The following is a 20,420-nucleotide window of genomic DNA, read 5'->3' as shown; positions in this document are numbered from 1 at the left end:
CCTCTGCCGGGGATGGGCGTGCGTCCCGGTGCACCCCGCCACGCGCCTCCCCCCAGCTCCTGCAGTCGTGGCCCTGCCCAGCGCTCAGCTATATTTAGCCCTCCCCCGTGCTATTTTGCCTGTCTGGCAGCAGTTTATAACTGGCCAGGACAGCCCCACCTCCTTTCTGCTTTCTCTCCCTTCCCTTTCTTTTCCCCTTTTTTTCCCTCTCCTCTCTGCTCCTTTCTACCCCGGCCGCCGCTTTGCACCTGGCTGCCCTCCTACTCCTGCCCGAACCCCCATGCTGGCAGTGCCGAGCTCTGCCTGCTGTTGCCTTGTTTTTGCTCCACCGGCTGCTGAAGCCTGGCAAGTGGCAAGCCGCCGGCATGGGGCCTGCTGAGGAGCTGGTCCGGATTGCCAAGAAATTGGATAAGATGGTGGCCAGGAAGAGCACGGTAAGGCAGCTGAACCCCTCGGGGTGGGTGTGCACATGGGCGCAAATTTGCACACGTGGCTATGTTTGCATGAGTGTACATTTTTCCATGCATGTGCATATTTACATACATGTGCATACATGTTTGGATGTGTATGTGTGGCTTGGGACAGGAGAGGGAGGGAAAGGGGGTTTTGCTCTTCACCCCCACCTACTGTTGCTCGTGGTCCCGGAGGGGCTGTGCGGGTCCAGGGGGTGCTGAGCACCCACAAGTGCCACCAACACCCGGGGGTGCTGCCTGCCCCATCCCAGGCCAGCCTTGTGATGCTGGAGCCAGCACCCAGGGGTATTTTATTTTGCTTCCAATTTGGGGCTCTCCTGCACCCCATCGCTCCTGGCTGTTGGGGTCTGGGGGCAAGGGCGGTTCTGTCCTAGGGGTGGTAGCTCCGGGCACCCCTTGGTGGCACAGGACTGCAGGCGAATGTGGGCAACAGGTGCTTGGCCCCCAGCCTGGCCACCAACACCTGATCAGGGTCGGGCTGGTGCTGCGGGCTCAGCCCCATGCAAGGGAAAGCTCCCCGGGGGGGGGCCGGGCTGGGGGGCATGACCCCCCCCCCCAAGACCCAGACACAGCCCTGCCTGTTGCACAAGCGTGTGCAAGTATGCAAAGGGAGTGGAGGGGGGCTGAGCGATGGCTCCCGGCTGGCTTTGCTGTGGTGTGCCAGGGGGAGCCAGGTTCTGGCCCTGCCACCCGTTGCACTAGGTGAGGACCCATCTGGGGAACCTGGTGATCCGGTTACCCGTGGGTGAGCAGAGTTGAGCCCAGCCCTTAAAGTTAATATTTGACTGTTTCTGCTGGCCTTTGCCCCGACAACGTGCAGGTTCCCGGGCCAGGGCAGGGGGGAGGGGGGGGCAGGGGCAGCGCTGCTGTCCCCCCAGATCCAGTGGCTGGATCCCAGTTGGGATGCCAACGCTTGGAACTGAATCAGACCGCATGGGAGCTACACAGGCTCTGCTCCCCGCTAGGAATGACCCCGGGGTCAAGGGAGTGATCCTGCCCAGCCTGCCTGCTCCACACCCTTGTGCCTGTGCTTCAGGGAGGGGGACAGAGTCAGGGTCTGGCCACAGTGTGGGGATGTCCCCTGCATCCATCGTACCGGAAGGGCCTGATCCAGCCCCTCATGGTGGGGCAGGGGTCCAGCCTGGCACGGGGCTGTGTCCCCTGCAGGGGGGATACCTGTGAGCTGGCATCTGCTACTGGGGCTCTAAAAATACCATGGAGGAGGAGGAAAAGGAGGAGGGCTCCATGCTGGGGCTATGTTTAGCCCTGCAGCCTCTGTGTGCCTCGGGGGTCAGGCTGAAACCCTGGGGGTGTGTGTCCCATGGACCCTTGCACCCCTGTGTGGGGACATTTGGGTGTCCCCTGGCTATCCCCAGCTCCCGGTGGCCCGTGGTTTCCTTACAGAGGGGTTTTCCTGAGCCTTAAGGGAAGCTCTTGCTTCCCAGCCAGGAGACATGACCCTGCATCAGGATGATCTGTCTGGATTTGGGATTTTTCTATGAGTGCATCACAGCAGAGGGTCAGGCATTCCCTGGCGACTGGCTCAGGGCTGCTTTGTGTCCCCTTGGGGTGCCCTTCCTGTCACTGCCTGGTGCCAGCGAGAGGAAAGGGGGGGATACAGGCAGCCTTGGTGTGGCGCTCCCATTTCTCTCTGGCTCCTCAAGGGCCCCTCTGGCCTCTCCCCACTCTAGGAAGGGGCGCTGGATCTGCTCAAGTCCCTCACTGGCTATACCATGACCATCCAGCTGCTCCAGGTGAGGGTGTCTGGGTGGGGGGCAGCAGTTGCTGGCTGGGGGGGACACCCTGTGGGGTGGCTCGTCCTGTCCCCCCTGTGCCAGCCGGCACATCCCTAAGGATGCATCATTGCCTTGTGTCCCCAGACCACACGGATCGGGGTGGCCGTCAACTCAGTGCGGAAACACTGTTCAGATGAAGAGGTGGTGGCCTCAGCCAAAATCCTCATCAAGAACTGGAAGCGGCTCCTGGGTGAGCAATGCCGGGGAGAGGCAGGGACCCCCCCAGGCCCCAACCCTCCCTGGGCCATCCTGGCACCCCAAACCCCTGATGCTCTCCAGGGAGGTCAGGGTGGGATCAGTCCCAAGCTGGGACACGCAGGCTCCCATGCATCGCAGCCGCCATAACCCAGTCCTGCCAGGCATGGACTTGATGGATTTTTCCAAGGGCTTGTTTTTGTTCCAGGATGGAGTGGTGTAAATCAGTATATGCCCCTCCAAGGGCTGAGCATCCCCCCTCCCTGGGATGCAGCTCCCCAGGTGCCCTGCGCTGGTTTGAGCCATGCCTTTGACACCCAAATCCTTCCCTCAGAGTCTTCCACCACCCCGAAGAAGGAGAAGGATGTGGATGGGAAGAAGGAGAAGGACACGGACGGGGAGAAGGAGAAGAAGGAGAAGAGGCTGGATTTTCTCAGCTGCCCCAATGAAGGGGCGAAGCACCCCAAGAGCCCATCAGAGAAGCACAGGGAGAAGCACAAGGAGAGGTGGGGGCTCCTGCCTGCTGTTGGGGGTCACTAGCCATGTGGCCAAGGCAGCGGTGGGGCCGATACAGGACCATCCTCTACTCACTCCTTACGAGCTGTTTGGTTTATCCATCTCTGCCTGTCCACGAACGTCAGCAGCACTGCCGGAGAACCAAAGGGTAGCTGCCTGCAGCCGTGGCAGCATCAGGGCAGCTTTCAGAGAAGGGAGGGAGAAATGGCATTTTTTTTTTTCTCTTCCCTGCGCTAGAGCTATTTATTTTCTGGGCGAGGTCTGTTTGGACGGTGCTCGTCTGACCCTGCCCTGCTCTCTCTGTCCCTAGGAAGCCCAGCAAGACCGGCTCTCGTGCTGCCACCCCCCGGGGCCACCCTGCTGGCTCCATCCCGGAGAGGTACCTGCAAAAGGGCACACCGACCCTCGTGCTGGGCTCTGTCGGGCACTGCCAGTCTGGGGAGGGCTTTGCCAGCAGTCTGGGGGCTGGTGGCGCTCACAGATGACTTGGCCAGGGATGGGGTGTGCAGATGGGCAGGCAGGATCTAGCTCACCATATCACAGCGGGGGATGCTGGGGACAGGCTCACTGAGAGCATCTCTCCCTTCCTTTGGGCTTCTGCAATGAAGAGAGTCCAGCAACAGCCGGAGTCCCACTGCGTCCTCGAAGAAGTCACCTCTGGATGGCAAGAAAGAGAGGTGGGTGCCTGGGCTGAATGGGGATGGGAGATGTCAGACCCCAGCCCCTCGCTGGGCTGCAGACGGGGTCTGGACCCACCTCCTGGTCCCTATTACTGCCCTCTGACATGGGGCTTGTCCTGCCAGGAGAGACTCTGTTGACTCGAGGTCCTCCACCACCTTGGCTGTCGCCTCCTCTTCCTCCCCGCAGAAGAGACCATCAGGGGAGAGGTAAGGAGGGGGTGTCCCTGGGCAACCTGGGGATGCTTTGGGGATCCCCTTTGGGGATGCTCTGACCATGGGACCCACATCCAGGGTGGGTAGAGATGGCTGGGAGCCCTGATCTTGCCATGAGCACTGGGACATTCCCCATGAGATCCCTGTTGGCTTCCAAGCTCTCACATTGATGTGCTGGTGCCTGAGGTCCTGCCACCAGTCTCTGTCCCCTGTCCTGCCTGCCCTGTCTCTGGTGTCATCCCCACTGTCCCCCTGTGCCACCCCCAGGAGAGCCTCTGTGGGCACCAGCCCTGCACCAGCTCCCGCCAGCTCCCGGAGAAACTCCAGTGACAGCAAGGAGGAAAGGTAGGAGAGACCCCATCCCACTGCCACGGGACCCCTGGCAGGTCCCCTCGGGCTGTGCCAGGACCCCTGCACCTGCCTGTCCTCCCCGTGTGCCCCTGCAGAGCCAACAGCAGCAAGGCCAATCCGGAGATGCCGCGGACCCCCACCAGTCCCCCCTTCTTGCCCAGCCCCTGCCTCCTGGCCCCCTGCTATCTCACAGGGGACTCAGTGCGGGACAAATGCATCGAGATGCTCACGGCTGCCCTCCACATGGACGGTGAGTGGGTCTGGGGGGTGCTGGAGCCCAAACTGGACTGTTTCTCCTATGGGACAGCCCTAATTGAAGCAACCCTACAATAACAAGCAAGGCTCTGTGTCCTGGGGCACCTGCAGCCCTGTGACAACAAACTCACCCTGGACTTACAACCAAACTGCAGCTGGAGCTCATAGCTCAGTGTTCAGCCCCCAAATGAAAGAAAAAAAGTTTGGTAGGATCTCTGATAAGGGGTTGGATGTGGGGATGGGGGTCTTTGTAAGGTTCAAGATGGGTAAAAATAGGTTTTTTAGAGATGGGGTGTCTGGGACAAGTTGAAGGGGAGAGGTGAGATTTTTTTCGGGGTTTCTCGGTGCACGGTGAGACCTGGCTGGTTTCACGCCTCAAAGTCACCCCTCAGCCTCTGTGCCCTTCAGATGACTACAAGGAGTTTGGTGTCAGCTGCGAGAAGATGGCATCGGAGATCGAAGACCATATCCTTTTGGGGACCTGGGAGTCTCCAGGCTCCATCTGCTGGGGGACACACACATGGGCTCAAGAGTGATTATGGGGACAGGATGGAGGGTGGTGGGGACAAGGACAGAGGGTGGCAGGGACAAGCACAGAGAGTGACGACGTCTGCTGTCGCCATTGCCTGCAGAGGGAGCCCGGGCCCCGGTTAGAGGCTCATGCTGATGCTGAGCAGAGCATTCCCTGGGCACCTGCCTTAGTCCAGGGGTCTGTGCATCCCCCCAAGCCCCTCTGCTCAGGAACCTGCCTTCATCCCTGGGGAAATAAAACCCAAACCCAGACCCAGCCAAGGCCTCTTCTTTGAGCCTGCTGTGGGTGCCCGTGTCTCTTGCCAGCCCCGGTCCATTGTGGTGCCCAGGTTGTGCCATGCTGGCAGGGATGGAGCCACCTCCATTCACCCCCAGCTCAAGGCTTGGGTGTCTCCTGGCAGCCCCTTGAGACTGGAACCAGCCCCAAGTGGTTCCCCCTCCTGGGTACACTTCAATTTTTGGTGCATCCTAAACTCTCCGCCTGTGTGTGCCTGAGGCCTCATAGGACCCCGAAGCTGCCACCTCAGCCTGTCTGCCCGCATCCATGTAGGCAGCTGGCGGCTTTTTGGCCAGCCTGGGAGGAGGAGAGCGGGCTGAGTCCTCTGCACCATGAACTCACATCCCAGCACAGGACCGGGTGATGGTCCCTGTGCCCCGACAGCCTTTGGATGTCACAGCAGGGAAATGCAAAGTTGTTTTCCTCCCCACATCCCAAGCTGTGCTTCATCCTACTAAACCCAAGGAGGGGGAGATCCCCCACATGTGGTCCCCCAGGGAGCAAAGCACTGTTGAGATCAGCCACCTCCACATGCACGTGGGCACTGGCCTTGGTGATAATCAGCACCACTGAGCCCAGAGCAGCAGCGGTTGCCCATGGGGCTGGCATCCCCCCCACCTTGCCCCCTTGATTCCTTGACGAACTCCACATATCTTCCAGGAGCTGAAGAGCACGGACATGAAGTATCGCAACCGGGTGCGGAGCAGGATCAGCAACCTGAAGGACCCCAAGAACCCCAGCCTAAGGAGGAACGTGCTGTGCGGGGCCATCCCACCCAGCCTCATTGCCCGCATGACTGCTGAGGTGGGGAGCAGGGAGGGGGGTTGGCTCTTGTGGACAATGTCCATACTGCCTCTGGGGGCTCTGCTCTTGGAGGCTGTGTTGGTGCCCAAGGGCTGGCTGGGTCTTGGCTTGGTGGGGTCCACTGGGCTTGTCCCAGCATCTCCCCATGCTACCCTGGTGCTGGCTGGGGCATGGAGAGCATCAGACACAGGGAGAAAGCAGGGGGCACTGCCTGCTCCCCCCAGAGCCCTGCAGCCCCCCCAGCCCATCACAGAACCGGGTGTGGGATGTCACGCTGGCAGAAGTCAGGCTTGGGGGTGCCCATTCCTCCTCCTCAAGCAGGGTCCCCAAATCAGGCTTTTAGGAGCCCAGCTCCCTCCACGGGGAGCCAGGTCCCTGCAGGCAGCAGTTTTGGTTTGAGGGTGGGGTGATTTTTTTCATCTGGATGGGCCTGAGCCCTCCAGCAAGCAAAGAGAGCAGGATCAATCCTGGTCCTGGAGAGAATGGGGAGGGTGATGGACCACAGCAGCTTGCACCCTGTGCCAGCTTGGCTGCAAGCCCCCAAGCAGAGCCATGGCAGTACTGACCCTGCTGGGCCGATGCCGGTGGCAGGAGATGGCCAGCGATGAGCTGAAGGAGCTTAGGAACGCCATGACCCAGGAGGCCATCCGGGAGCACCAGATGGCCAAGACGGGTGGCACCATCACCGACCTGTTCCAGTGTGGCAAGTGCAAGAAGAAGAACTGCACATACAACCAGGTCAGCCCTGCAAAGCTCCCAGGCTCCCCCTGTCCCCAAGGGGCCCCCATTTGGGGAAATGCCAGAGGGGTCGCCACTGACCCAGCTGCCCGCTCCCTCCCAGGTGCAGACGCGCAGCGCCGATGAGCCCATGACAACATTCGTGCTGTGCAACGAATGCGGGAACCGCTGGAAGGTCTGTGCCTGCTGGGGGCAGCTGCAGGTGCCCCAACCTTTCCCTGGCCCTGGGGAGGTGGCAGAGCCTCCTGAAACAGTGCCGGGGATCTGGGTGAGGGCTCACCACCTGCCCTCGGCTCTGCTTCTCCTGTAGTTCTGCTGATGGCACCCGGCGATGGGACTGGAGGGGACCCAGTGTGAGATGGAATGCTGCGATGGCCACGTTGGGCAGCCAGGGTGGGGAGGGAGGGTGACAGGGCAGTGCCGGTCCCTGCATCCTGGCTCCCTGTTTCCTTGCACTGGGCTCCTTCGAAAATCCCGGGGAGCCGGGCTCCAGCAGCAGGCGGGTTTGCTCGGGAAAATCCCAGTGAATTCGAGGAGTTCCTCCCTTTAAATACCTGACCTTTGCTTGCAGTGCACTGGGAGTCTGAGAACAGACACATCCCTGGAAAGGGAGACTGGTCTGACCTCAGCAGCTTGCCCTTCCCTGGGGGAAAGCTGGACTTGGATGATTTGGGGGCAGGAGGGACGTTGCCCTGTGGATGTGGGGCTGTGCCACTGTCCTGGGGGTCAGGGGTGGGAAGGGGGCCAGGTTTTACCCCCAAACACCTTCACCTAAGTGCACACAGTGGGAGGACATGGAGGGAGACAGGGTGTCCGGATCCCTCCGCTCTGTGACACATGGACTGGGCTCAAGGGAACTCTGAAGAAGAAAGGATGAAGGGGAGAGAAGTGGGAAAAACCTTCCAGCTAGAGCAATAAAGGTGTGAACTGTCTCTGCAACACAGACTCCTTTCTGAAGCGGGGGTTGGGACCTGTGCCTTGGTTTGCACCCCCCGGCTCGAGCCTCATGGTCCACCAAGAGCTTCCAGCCAGCTCCAGCACATCTTGAATCCACCAGCCCCCAGCTTGGGATGTAGTGGTGGCTGGATGCCCATCTGTCACCTACCTGGTGATTAAAGACCTTTCATTAAGGCTGGAGCAGCTCCCCGGCTGGGTCTGGATGCTGAAGGCTGACCCATGGCAGGGTAGCACCTCCACTGACAGCCAGGATGGTTTTCCAGGGAAAGGGCATCAGCAACTGGCCAGGAGCTTCACCTTTGGCTACAGGAGGAGTGGGATGGAGCATTGTGGCACTGAGCTCGTCCCTCGCTGCCACCAGCCTCTCCCAATGGCTCCGTTTGGAGGCAGCGAGATGTGACAGGGACACAGGTAAGGTCACGGTGACCATGGGTGACTGTGAACAGGGGGTGAGGGTCCTGCTCCCATGCCTGCATGAGCCAATGGGCAGGAGCGGAGGAGGACAGTGGAGCTGTTGGATTAACCAATTGTTAATTTTTCAGTCTTGGGCTGAGGTGTGAATTTTTCCCCAGGCAGAGCTCAAAGCAGTTTGCACCCAGATTTGGGTGCTAATCGCCCAGTCTTGGGAGGTCCCAGCATCCCAGGGAAGGGTCAGACACCCCTGAGAGTGCACTTTGAGCTTTGGTGCTCATTAGCATGCCAAAGTCATTAATAAGCCTCTGAGGCAATTATTTACACTTGCAAAGTGTGTGTGGCTGCAATTAAGGAATATAGTGGATTGTGGGGGATGAATGAAACATTGGCGTGACTTTGTGCAGTGGCGAGTGGTGTGTGGGCAGTGCAGAAGGGGCAGCACCGCGCCAGCAGCACACAGGAGCAGGGTTCACATGCTGTCCCTGGGGTGCAACAGGGCGCGTTTGGGTGGGACAAACATGAGACGGGGGATTTGGACTGATATTTTTTGCAGTTCAGTTCAGCAAAGGTGTCTGAGCAATACTGGAGGGAGCCGGCCCTGTGTTTGGGATGGAGTTCCTGGCATGCTTATGTGTCTGTCTGTCCCACAGGGGAAATGTCACCCTGCACACATGCACGCCCCTGCCAGGTCCCCTGAGAAATCCCAGAGGAGGGAAGGGAGCAGGGAAGGCAAACTGGAGAGCTGGGCGCTGCCAGAGGCTCCCCCGCCATCCATGCAAGGGTTCCTCATCCAGGGAGGGTTTTCCCAGCCGCCTGGGGCCAGGGCAGCTCCTGGCCCTAAGGATGGTTCGGTCTCTGGGTGAGGATGCAGGATCTAGCCCCCTGCAGCATGGTGGGTGGGTGTCACAGGGACAGCGAGGGGCTCTCTGGCATCCAGCTCTTTCCAGGGGTTGAAACGGGTTCTGGGTGGCTCTTGAGGACAGTTCCCAGGGCTGAGCCTCTGACCCACACTATGGGGAGGGCACAAACGCATGTATGTGTGTTGCAAAAACCCAGTTCCCAGATTTTCAGTCCCCAAACTGGGATGGCTGACAGCATTCGGAATCTGGCTGAGCCCCCCCTGGGAGATCCCGTCATTCCCTCACCAGCCGTCAGCCCCATAGGTGCCATGTCCATGAGGTTTTCCCCTCTCTCCTCTGCAGGTGACAGTCCCCTCCTCTTCCCCTCTGCATCCCCCAGCCTTGCAAGGAATAAGCGCAGGCAAGAAACCCAGCAGCTGCCTGTCTTGCCAGCACTGAGCCCAGGAGCTCACTCTTGAACTTTGGGGCAAGTGGGCACTTCAATTCTGATTTTTCATCAGTGCTCGAGAGGTGTAGCCATGGATTCAAACAGCAAATGCTAATGCTGGTTCCCTCCCCTGCCTGCACAGCCGTTGCTGGCAAGGAGGCTCAAACAAGAGCCCTCAGGAGCTCTGGGGCCCTGTCACGGCCCTGGGCTGGGCTGAGCTGAGCTCTCAGGTTTGGGTGACCTGGCTCCACCTGGGGCTGTTTGTGACCTTGCAATGATGGAGAGGCCTGTACAGTCCCTGCTAGGTGTTGCTTTGCCCCCCCTAGGGCTCCAGGTTTTGGAAGCTCAAAAGCTTCAGCAGAGACTGGTGCCTCTTCGTGCCTGTCCCTGCCTTGCCCTGCATGAAATGCTAAACCCTTGATGTGATGGAGGTGTTATTTTCGATCTACAACCTGCAACGCTTTAAACAACCTCACAGCATGCCCTTTCCTGGCCAGGTCCCCCATGCCACTGCCATGACGGGAACAGCCACCACCAGTGCCGCCAGACCCCATCCCTTCCCCATGGCCTGCCCTGAGCCACCTCCAGGGGACACATCTGTCCTGTAGGTGCAGAATCCAGCACACAGATACCTGAGCATCCACATTTTGCTTTGCAATCCCAGCTTGCCCAGGGTTCAACCCCCACACACCCCAGACCCCAGCTCACCTGCATCGCGGGCCTTCACCACTTCCCTTCTCCCCCGCATTTTTTCCAGCCTTGACAAAAAAAATCAGCACTTTTCTGTTCAGTGGTTTCCTTGGCAACCCCATTTCCCCATCCTCTTGCTCAATGTCTCGCTAACCACCCTGGCCCAGGTTGCGGGCCCCCAAAGCACAGCGGCAGGTCCCTGTCCACAGGGATGGAGCAGGAGGTGGTGGGTTCTGATGCCTCCCAGGAGGCCTGGTCCTGGGTGGGACCCTCGGCCAGGGCTCGCTGAGCACCTGGGCTTCTTGGAAAGGGGTTGGAGCGGCTGGTGATGAATCCTGTCTGAACCGAACTGAATTAATGCAGTTCTGGAGCTGGCCTTTACACCTCCGTGTGGGTCCCTGTGCTCCTCCCATGCCCTACCCCAGCCCTGGGCAACGGGACCTCCCCTCAGCACCAAGAAGGCGTTGGGCCCCTCTGGACCCTCTCTGGGGTGATGTTGTCGATGCATGGCCCCCCAGGAGGCTGGCAGTGTTTTGGGGGCTACTTCTGGCCCATGGGAGCATCTCTGGATCTGACAATTAAGCCTGTGCATGCCTTGGGCTGTGGCATCATAATCTAGTGCATGTCAGGATGGTTGAGTGCATGTCCCTCGCCAGCAAAGCCCAACACTGCCAGTGTTTCAGTCCAGGATGAGGAATCAAGGGGCAGCGGGGGACAGCGGAATCAAGGGGAAGCGGGGGACAGTGGGGCTCACACTGACCTCTCACCAAGCCCTGGGCTGGGGCATCCAGTGTGGTGCTGAGCACAGGGCACTGGGCTCATCCTGCACCATCAGGGCTTGCAGACGAGCCCTGAGCCCAAGACATGGCAGAGTCCTAAACTCAAGGATGCACACAAAGGGCTGTGTTCGACGGGAGTCTGACACTCATTAGGGCTGCCCCACAATTAGCCATCAGGTCATGATGTCCCCCGAGCTACCCCACCAGCTCACCTGTCTTGCAGTGGCTGGAAACCCAAGTGATATTTATCCATAGCTTCATCAGCTGTTTTGTTTTCCCTCTCCTTAAAGGTCAGGAGGCCCTGCTTGATGTTCCTGCTGCAGAGCCATGGGGATTGCCCTCTCTGGTCCCCAGTAACGGGGCACAGCAGTTTGTCCAAGTGACATCCTTACCCTTTAACTAGCATCATGCGAGCCATCCATGCACCCAGCTTTTAGCCCTGAGGTAGAATTCTGCTTCGTCCTCCTTCACTTGAGGGCTGCTCGAATTTGCAGTGGGGGAAGAAAAATGTGCATTAAATAGATTAAACCGACCCTCCACTTGCTCCAGGCTCGGATGGACAAGCTGAAGAGGTGCCCAAAGGAAGGGTTTGCCTTCAAAAACCAGAGCAATGTGCCAAAGCCTACTGCAAGGGCAGAGGGAAAACCTGAGACAGCATCAGCAGCCTCTGTGATAAAAGCCAGGGGATGCACAAGGTGAAGAACAGACCCCCAACCCCCCTATCCCAGCTGCCTGAGCCCCCGTTTGCAGGGATGGCCCTTCCCCTCCCAAGGGAATATCTCCCCTCCTGTAGCCAGAAGGACTCATAGGTGCTATTTCCACACCACCAGCGTGCTAATGTCCCAGCTCTTTGGCAGGGCTGGGCAGATTCCCCCTGTCAATCCCCATGCGGAGGTGCTTACTTTGCAAGCTGAGCAATCAATAGATGATTATCCACCAGGCACAGGTGCTTGCTGCCTCCCCAGACCTCAAAAACCACATGCAATATTTATCTGCCCGACAGGCATGGGCTTTCGGCATGACCCACTTTGCTGCTGTCAGTAGACGGGATTTGGGTCTCCTGGGAAAACCATCACAGCTCCACCAGTGCAGAGCCACATCACTTCCGCCTTTGCATCAGGGCTGCTCTGATGGTTGACGTCCCCGAGGGGATGGTCGGTGTGGCAGGAACCATGCCTGGTGTGGGGGACAGGGGAAGGTGCCAGTCCTGCTTAGGAATTGAGCTGATTTGCTTTAAAAAGCAGGAAAATGCAGCATTGGGGTTGTTTTGGGGATGGCAGGAATGATGCTGAGAGTGCTGAGGAGTGTGGGGGGAGCCCAGAAAATTCCCTGTGCCCTAGTGAGCTGGGAAAGGCACCTGCCGAGCCTCCCAATACAGGGATGCATCAGACCATTGCTGACCACTGGGACACCAACAGCTATTCCCCAAATCCCAAAGGGGCTGTTTGATACCCCCAAAGCTGAGCAGACCTGGCTCCAGCCTGAGACTTGATGCTAGATGAAAGCAAAAGCTATAGAGGCCCTCAATTTTTTAGGGGGAACCATGTCTGCTGCATCTTTTTCGAGCCATGGCTCAGTCAGAGCCTTTCAGGCACTCAGCTGCTCTGCTGATGGGCTTTTTTTTTTGGCTTTTTGTATTAATTAAACCTCAAAGCTCTGGTTTTCCTGAGCACAAGGGGTATGAGAGGATGGGGTGTGTGGGGATTTGAGGCTGGATCCCATGGGTACCAGCTGTCAAAGGATGGGGAGGTATAGTGGGTCCCTCAACACCTGGAGGAACTGGGCAGCGGTATACAGGGCAGGGGACACCCCAGGCACTGAAAAACACACAAACATCACTAAAATAGGGGGAAAAAAATTGCTGAGCCTCCCAGTGACTGCTCTAGCTCCGGGCTGGGATGCAAACTGAGGAATTTCCTTTCTCCTTCATTGTTCTGCGGTGATGTGAGTGAATCAGCTGCTTCGGAGCACCTCCGAAAACAACGCCGTGATTGCTCAAGCCAGCCCCAGTGCCTGAGTTGCTCTTCCCCAGCCAAGCCAAAATATTCAGAGTAAAGCCATGGATTTGGCCTGACTGTGTATTTGGTTTTTTTTCCCTGCAAAACAAGGGGAAAAAAATCAGTTTGTCACATGCAACATTTGCAATCCATCGGAGGGAAATGGTTCATTGATTTGTAGGGGTGCAATTCTGCAGTGCCCTAGATCATCCCCCAACCTCCCCCCAGGCTTTTTGATTATTAAATACATCAAATGAGCCCAAACTGGACCCAAACCTTTGCTTCTAAAATGAAACATGTTGCACGGAAAATTACAGAATATACTTTTCCTAAAGAAAAACCCGTGCCCTTTTGTTTCCTGACCAAAGAGGTTTGCTGAGTCTGCAGAGCACTTTGATCTCAGCCTTCCTAAAAATCACAGCACTTGGCAGAGACTTCTTTTCCCTGCTTCAGCTGAACAGGCAGAGGAGGAAGAACTGAGCAAAGATCCCCCATTAAAAGAAAAAAAAAAAAACAAAAAACAAAAAACAAAACAAAACACAAAAATCAGTCTTTCTCAGCTTTTGGCTGTAGCCACACATGTTCTTCCCTCTTGGGGCCAGGATGGAGGAGATGCCAGGGAGAACACCCCAAGAAATGCTATAAAACCACCCTCTGCTCCCCCAGACCACACAAATTCCCATCCTTGTGCTTCCCACATCACTAAGTCGACCTAAATATTGGGGGGGGGGCGGGAAATACCACATTGGCTTTTTTGTCTGACACTTATTTTCTCCCTGCCAGGAGCTCTCGGGCACTTGGCAATTAGGAGCAGCAGATTAATCTTGAGTGATATAATGAAATGCCACGTGGCTTGAGGAAAGGGCTGGCGAGCAGGGGCGGTTTGCTTTCTGAATTAGCATGGCTTAGGCCATATTTCGGTGCAGGCTAGGGTGGGGGGGTGGTGGGAAAGAGGAGAGGGCTGGGGGGCTCAGCTGGATGTTCGAGGCTCATCCCCATCCCCTGGTCCTCTGCATCCCACTGCATGGACCAGACAGGGTTTGCACTGCAGAAGAGAAAGATTTTGTGCACATTTTCTAACCTGCATTTCCTTGTCTGCAATGTCCCCAAAGTATCTTTCCACCTGCTTTGCACCATCCCAGCATGTCCGGGCCACAGGCAGCCCCTGGCCGATGGTTTCCTTCAGCAAAAAGTGCCCCACGATGGCAGGCTGGGGTTGTGCCCAAGCTCTGTTTCACCCCAGCCATGTTTGTGCCTCCTTTCTCTAAGGTCCCTGTGAGCCCGAAAGCCGAGAGCAGCTGGCACCGAAGGCCACATTCTTCCAGTGAGCTGCCTTGTCTTTCCAAAGTGAAAATATAAATAGCTCATCCTGTAATGAAGTGATAACCCAGGAGCCGTGCCACCACCACCAGCCGCTCTTAGCAAGCCCATTACCCACAGCAGCCAATTTACTCCCAAGTCTGGCAGGGTCAGCAAACGTCAGGGAAGCAAATGCTAATTAATTGCACTCTGCAAAGCAGCCTGGCCGAGCACGGCATGCAATTAGTGAGTTAACTGCAACTGCTGCTGCACTGGGATTGTGGCTAAAGGGATGACCGAGCTGCTGTCAGCCCTGCTGGGGAGGGACCTCTTCAGCTCTACAGAAATAACTCAGGGTGAGGGCAATAACTTTGTGTTGGGGACATGTGTGTCACACTGCAAATGTGGGCATCAGCAAGGCCATGGCACTCTGCATGTGTGTAGGTGCACCCCTTCGATCCCTGCATCACCCGCCCCGGTCCAGCACCAATCTCCATCATGAGCTGAGCTGTCCCCTCCATCAAGGGGACATGCTCCCTCTGCCCAGCTGTTTTGCGGGTGAATGTGGTATTTCCTTGGGGAAGGAGAGCTGCTCTGAATATAAAAACTCCTGGTGATGGGAGATGCAGAGCCCCAGGAGGAATCATGTGCTAATGCCCTTACATTGCTGCCGCGGTGAGTCATCCAGGCCCTCCAAGGATCCCAGCTGCACTTGGATATGGAGGAAGGTAAAAGCACAAGGCTAGAGGAAAAATTGCTTCGCTCATAAGATATCTTGGCTACAGCAAGGAAAAAAAAAATGTCCCCTTGCCATCCACCCACAGCTCCAGTTCCAAGCCCATGGGGAGGAGGAGGTTTAGTGTTTGCTGCTGGGTGGACTAGGAGAGAGGCTCTTTAGCAGAGAAATGGGATCACTTAGCCTGGGAACATTTCGAGTCATTAACAGAGCACAATTATTAGTATTCTTCTTCCCCCTGGTATCCGATATCTCTTTGTAGGTGGGAGGAGGATGGGTCTCTCCACCAGGCTCGTGGGAAAAATCCATCCTGGGGTTGGGAATCAGGTTGCAGAAACACTTTGAAGGTGGTTATGGGCACACGCTGCCTCCCTTCAGCCACTGCTGACCAAGCTTTGCTCCCTGCCATGCACAGGAAGGGAGAGTTAAAAACTCAGACAACAAAAAAAAAATCCCTTAAATCAACAGCATTTTAGCTAAGCCAACACCTGCATGCACCAGGGCTGCTTTCCAACGTGGCTCAGACTCTGTCAAGCCAGGGAGCGAGAAGGGCTTTACACATCAAACACAGCCTCCCCCCCAGACTGCTGCAGCCAAAACCTTGGGAGGGAGAAAAAAGTCTGTTCCAGCCTGCTTTCCTCTCCCCCGTAAATAAACATCTCCTATCAGCAGAGCGCTTCCTTCAGCCCAAGGGTTTTGTTAGGCCTTGGTCATTTAATATTGCTTTTAAATACTTGTGTTTGGCTCTCAGTCACTTCACCTGGCTCTGAGCAGGGATGCTGGCATTCTGTGTTTAGAAAATATATGTCTATATTTAGATAGGCAGACAGATAGGTATGGAAGAAGAGCTGTTCCAATCATTAAACCGCCGCTTTAAATTTTTCCTTATTGCAATTCTTTATTTAACCACAGGCTGGGCTGGCCAACCGCTCCCCAGGGACAAGTTTGCAGCCCTAAAAGGGTTCTCCAGAAAAAAACAACCCCAACCTGATAATCAGAGAAGAAATCTTCCCTGAAAATATCTTCCCAAGGCTGTGGCGTGCAGGAAGGGGACAGGGACGTGGCCAGAGGGCCAAGGTAGGTGATCCAGAGCTGAGTCTGTCCCCAGCTTTGTGCTGGGCTGTGATGGCTTTGGGGAGGAAGAGTGGGAACAGGAGGGAGGAAGATCCTTCACATCTCCAAGATGCAGGAGGGGGAGATTTTTGTGCCTTTCAGGAGAAGAAAGAAAGTGGAGAAAGGCGGGAGAGAAAGAAATCACCTTCTGTGATCAGCTGTCGCAGGTTTTGCAGACTGGAGAGGCTGGAGGAGGGGGAGATGCCTTTGAAGCTGGGAGAAGCAAGAACAGGCGATGGCTCAGCGCAGCAGCCTTCACTGGCACTGCTCCTCTTCCTCTGGCCCCTGCCTGCTCGCTGCCCTTGCCCAGACCTGAACCAGCACCGCAGTCCTGGCAGCTCACCCTCAGAATGGCCAAAACACCCATTCAGGAGTGCCCAGCATCCTGCTGGGGCTAGAGCCTTGGTGGTGCACACATGCCAGCCTCTCACAGCGCCAGGGATTTCCTCCAAGACACATCACTGATGGGATTCAACTCATAGTTTAAGCCATCCCAGCTTGGATGTGTCTGGGTATCTCCTCTCTGCCAGTAAAGACCAAAACACGGGTGCCAGCATTCTGAGAGGACCCCCCTAGCCCAGTCCTTGCTTCCCACCCCTTTCCTGACACTTTTCCCCAGGTAACACCCACTTGCTTCACTGGGAGCAGCCATTTACTAAACCCCATGATTTACTCCCTCCCAGCCCATGTCACTTAATCATTGCAACCAAGGCCACCTGTTCAAGTGCTTGACCCCCAGCTGGACACCGTCAGCATCGGAGTCATGACCACACAAGAGCCATGCTATCCCCCCAGCCTCTGGAGGCTCCCAGTGTTGGCTGATGGACTGGGAACACCGGCAGTGGCTCTGCCCCACAGCTTGGCATCACTCCTGGCAGTGGAGAGGGAAGCAGGTGGCTATCTTGGAAAAATATGGCATTGGGCAGCTACTATCTGTGTCTCTTTGGATGGAGGAGGTGCTGCCCTCCCCAGGTGCTCTCCCGAGGCCACTGGGACAAGACAGGACAGATGGAAGTGGGCATCTGATTTTATCAGGCTGGGAAGCAAAGCAAAGCAAAGCAAAATCCCTAGCGCTGGCAAAGGGCCAGAGGAGGAACCCACCGAGGCAGCCATGGCAGGGGTGGTATCACTGTGAACACTGACATGCATCTTCTGCAGCTCTTCAGTGAGGGTGGGAAGGTTCATTACCTTATTTGAAGCTTTGAGGACAGGTTCTTGCCTCCTGCTCCTCACCAGGCACTTGCACGCATTCACAGCACATGGGAAAGGAGGATATACAAGTGCCACCATGAGAAACAGGGCAAGTCCTCACCTGACGGCTGTGTTTGACACCCAGAGGGGCTGAAGGGACCAGCACCATAGACACGGAGCTTTCCATATGTTCCACCAGTAGCTGCAGCTCCCAAGGAAGAGGCTGGGCACCTCCAAAGCCCCACCCTGCAGCAATTTATTTGAAGACATGGGTATGGTTGGCACCTACAGCCAGATGCTTTCAGCCCTCAGCAGCCATTAGGGAGACGTGTGTGGGGACACAGTGGTCCCTGTGCCTGTGGTGCTCAAGGCGTTGCGAGACTGAAATGCCTCCTGATGTAGAGGGGGATGTTTCAAAAGAAAACACCCAACCAACAAGTGATGTTGTTGGCTCGCTCTTAGGCTGGAGACCTGGTTTGGACAAGCCAGGGATGAGCTGGGTGGAAACCAGGTCGCTGACTGGTGACAAAAGGGCTTTGCTTGGGCTCTGGCCAAGCCTGCATCCAGCCTGGCACTGGCTGATTCCCAGCTCTTGTGCCCTTCAGAGTTTGATCAAGGTGTCAAAGAAAAATTCTGAGCTTTGCTGAGCTTTTTGGAGAGAGCCCTGCCCTGGCAATGAGCCGGCTATCACCACCCTTGACGTCCAGGACCAAAGCCAGGCAGGTGAGGAATGCTGCAGCCTGATTCCCTGCAGCAAGTCCTGCCTTCAGGACCCACTGGGCACCTTTCAAAACCTCCCAGGATCCTGCCACAAACCCAAGCATCACTCCAGGACCTGCTGCCTACGAGCCCACACTGCAGTGGCCCACTGGTCCCCACGCTGCCTCACAGCCAGGCAGTCACCCTGCCTGGACTGGGTACTTGCTGGGTACAGTGAGCAGGCTCGCAGCTAGCTGGGAAAAGAGCCTTAATCACAAGTATAAAATACCCTGTAAACCATCAGGGCTCAATCATATGCCATTGCTTCTCTGACCTTCACATCTCGGTGCCCTGCAGAGACTGACTGGAACAAAAGCAAAGTGCTGGTTGGAGCTGGATGCTCCCTCTGCAGCTCCTGATGCTGATGACTCCAGGTCTGAGCCACCCAAATCTCCATCCTTCAGCCCAGACACAAACCTTAGCCAAATCCTCCTGTGCTTTTCCACTGTGTTTCCACAGAGAGGAGGTTTCCTCTCCTCTCCCAACCCCAAACCAACTCATCCCATGGACATTTGGAAGAGTGCGAACAAGCAGAGAGGAGAACTGAGCTCTGAACCCGGAGCAAGAGGCACCAAAGCAGCACTGGGGGAGAGGAGCCAGGCTGTGCCTTGTGATTCTGCACAGTTAGAGAGCAGCAGGATTGCAGCTGGGTTAGCGCTCACCTGGATTCACAACATCAAAGACAACACCCGCTTCCTCCCCAGCAGCTCTGGAGACCTCGGGGGAGGTGAATCAATGGGCTGAATGCCCATGCATCCATCCCATCCCAGCATCGGCTCCACAGTGGATGTGCTGGCGATGGCTTGGCTGTGGGGACCGCAGGTTATGGCAGGAGCATCCCCTCTGCTCCGGGTGTTGTGGCAGGTAGCTAAAAAGCTGCAAGAAAAGTAAATATATGCTGATAAGGAAAGCTGCCTCCTCCATGACCCGGGTAGTCGAAGGTGGCCCAGGGGCTCTAACCCAGGTCTGGCCTGGGTCTAACTGCTGCACTGCTGGTACAGCAACAAGTGCTGGCAAATCCCTTGTCAGACGCACAGGAGATGGACAAACGGATCTTTTTGCCTTAGGAAACCCGGCCATAAAACTCCTCCCTGTCCCTTGGTAGTGCAACATGTATGTCTGCACACATGCACATGCACACAGGGCTCTTGTCCCTCCAGCATGTCATGACCAGCCTCAGGCACCAGGACATGCAGTTGCCATGTCACGATCAGCCACAGGCACCAGGACACACAGTCCCCATGTCCCAGTCTCAAGGGACCTACTCCCTGCCCAGGAAAACCCAGCCCCAGGGCTTTGGGGAGCCCAGGGCTCACGTTCACACCAATTCTCTCTGCCAGCAGCTCAAAGCTTTATTTTTCCATCACAGCTCTGGCTTGGAGCAGCATCTAACCCTGGATTCCCCCTCCCCAAGATGGTTCATTTACAAGATGACTCACAGGTTGTTAACACTCCCGAGGCGCATCGGATGGAAAGCAGTGATGCCACCTTTGAGAGCCAGCTGAGGGGGGGGGGGGGGGAAGCACAGGCTCACAGCTCCCTGAAACCTGGGGAGATGCTGCCAGTTCCCAATCAACACTCCATTGTCAGCCAAAGGAGGCACCGAGGCGAGGGTGAAAATACCTAAATAAGCAACAGTCAGGAAAAAAAAATGTCTCCCCCGTGGGGAATGAGTCCCCCAGGGATGGGTATGGTGCAGTGTCCTTCACTGTCAGCATGGCTCAGGGAGGCTGGCTGTGCCCGTGAGCCATACACCGTCCCTGTCCCCATCCCCGCTATGGGGCCAGGCACAAGCTGGGGTGAAGAAAAAGGGTTCAGTAACCCCTCAGATAAAAGAATCAGTTTGGAGGCATTTTTCAAGGAAACAGGATGAACCAGCTGATGCACCCACCCTGTATTTGTAAGGACTCTTGGTGCACCCAGCCCTGGGTGGGAGCAGGGGGCTTGAGGCAGGCTGACACCGTCACCAGCTTGAGCCCAGAGAGGGGACAGTCTCTCTCGTGTCCTGGGGACACTGAGAACATCTCAGGGACACCTGTGGCATCACTCCTGGGACACTGCTGATTTCTGAGAATGGGATTGGTGCCTGCAAAGTGCCGAGCTGAGATTTCCCATCCAGTCTCCTGGATCTGGCTCCAACCCGGGCCATCTCACAGCATGTCCACTGCTATGCAAACACCCTGCCCTTGGAGACAGCCTCCCTGCACACAATGCTGAGGAAATAATGCTGCAAAAAACCCCTCCCTCTCGCTATTCAGCCACACATAATGGCACAGCAGAGAAGAATCTCATCTAATTTTAACTCCCCTGATGGACAGGCTTTGTTCTTTCCCAGCAGCTGCCCCGCAAGGTATGGAAACACTCAGATC

The 20,420-nt window shown here is 56.7% G+C and overlaps 1 protein-coding gene across 3 annotated transcripts; it reads left to right on the top strand.

The window, feature by feature from the left end:
* Positions 1 to 118: 118 nt before the first annotated feature.
* On the top strand, positions 119 to 7,761 carry TCEA3 (transcription elongation factor A3). 3 transcript variants are annotated; one of them, XM_087760829.1, is made up of 14 exons: positions 120 to 434; positions 2,165 to 2,227; positions 2,354 to 2,459; positions 2,799 to 2,970; positions 3,291 to 3,359; positions 3,589 to 3,657; positions 3,784 to 3,867; positions 4,141 to 4,218; positions 4,320 to 4,474; positions 4,888 to 4,949; positions 5,942 to 6,091; positions 6,683 to 6,829; positions 6,933 to 7,004; positions 7,140 to 7,761. In XM_087760829.1, the coding sequence occupies exons 1-14, from the start codon at positions 366 to 368 to the stop codon at positions 7,146 to 7,148; spliced, it is 1,305 nt and encodes a 434-aa protein (XP_087616955.1). In that variant the 5' UTR covers positions 120 to 365; the 3' UTR covers positions 7,149 to 7,761. The 3 variants fall into 3 exon arrangements, with proteins under 3 accessions (XP_087616957.1, XP_087616955.1, XP_087616956.1); XM_087760831.1 differs by lacking the exon at positions 3,291 to 3,359 and having other exon boundaries at positions 119 to 434; XM_087760830.1 differs by lacking the exon at positions 2,165 to 2,227.
* Positions 7,762 to 20,420: the final 12,659 nt, after the last annotated feature.

This window comes from Nipponia nippon, unplaced genomic scaffold, assembly GCF_047370975.1.
Source record: "Nipponia nippon isolate SJK-2023a ecotype South Korea unplaced genomic scaffold, ASM4737097v1 scaffold_23, whole genome shotgun sequence".
Lineage (NCBI taxonomy): Eukaryota > Metazoa > Chordata > Aves > Pelecaniformes > Threskiornithidae > Nipponia > Nipponia nippon.
Note: the sequence above shows the minus strand (reverse complement) of the source record. Positions and strands in the feature narration are given on the sequence as shown.

Coding starts and splice junctions, on each gene's coding strand:
- TCEA3 (XM_087760829.1), top strand. CDS start 366: ATGGGGCCTGCTGAGGAGCTGGTCCGGATTGCCAAGAAATTGGATAAG. Junction 6,092..6,682: donor TTGCCCGCATGACTGCTGAG/GTGGGGAGCAGG, acceptor TGCCGGTGGCAG/GAGATGGCCAGCGATGAGCT. Junction 6,830..6,932: donor AGAACTGCACATACAACCAG/GTCAGCCCTGCA, acceptor GCTCCCTCCCAG/GTGCAGACGCGCAGCGCCGA.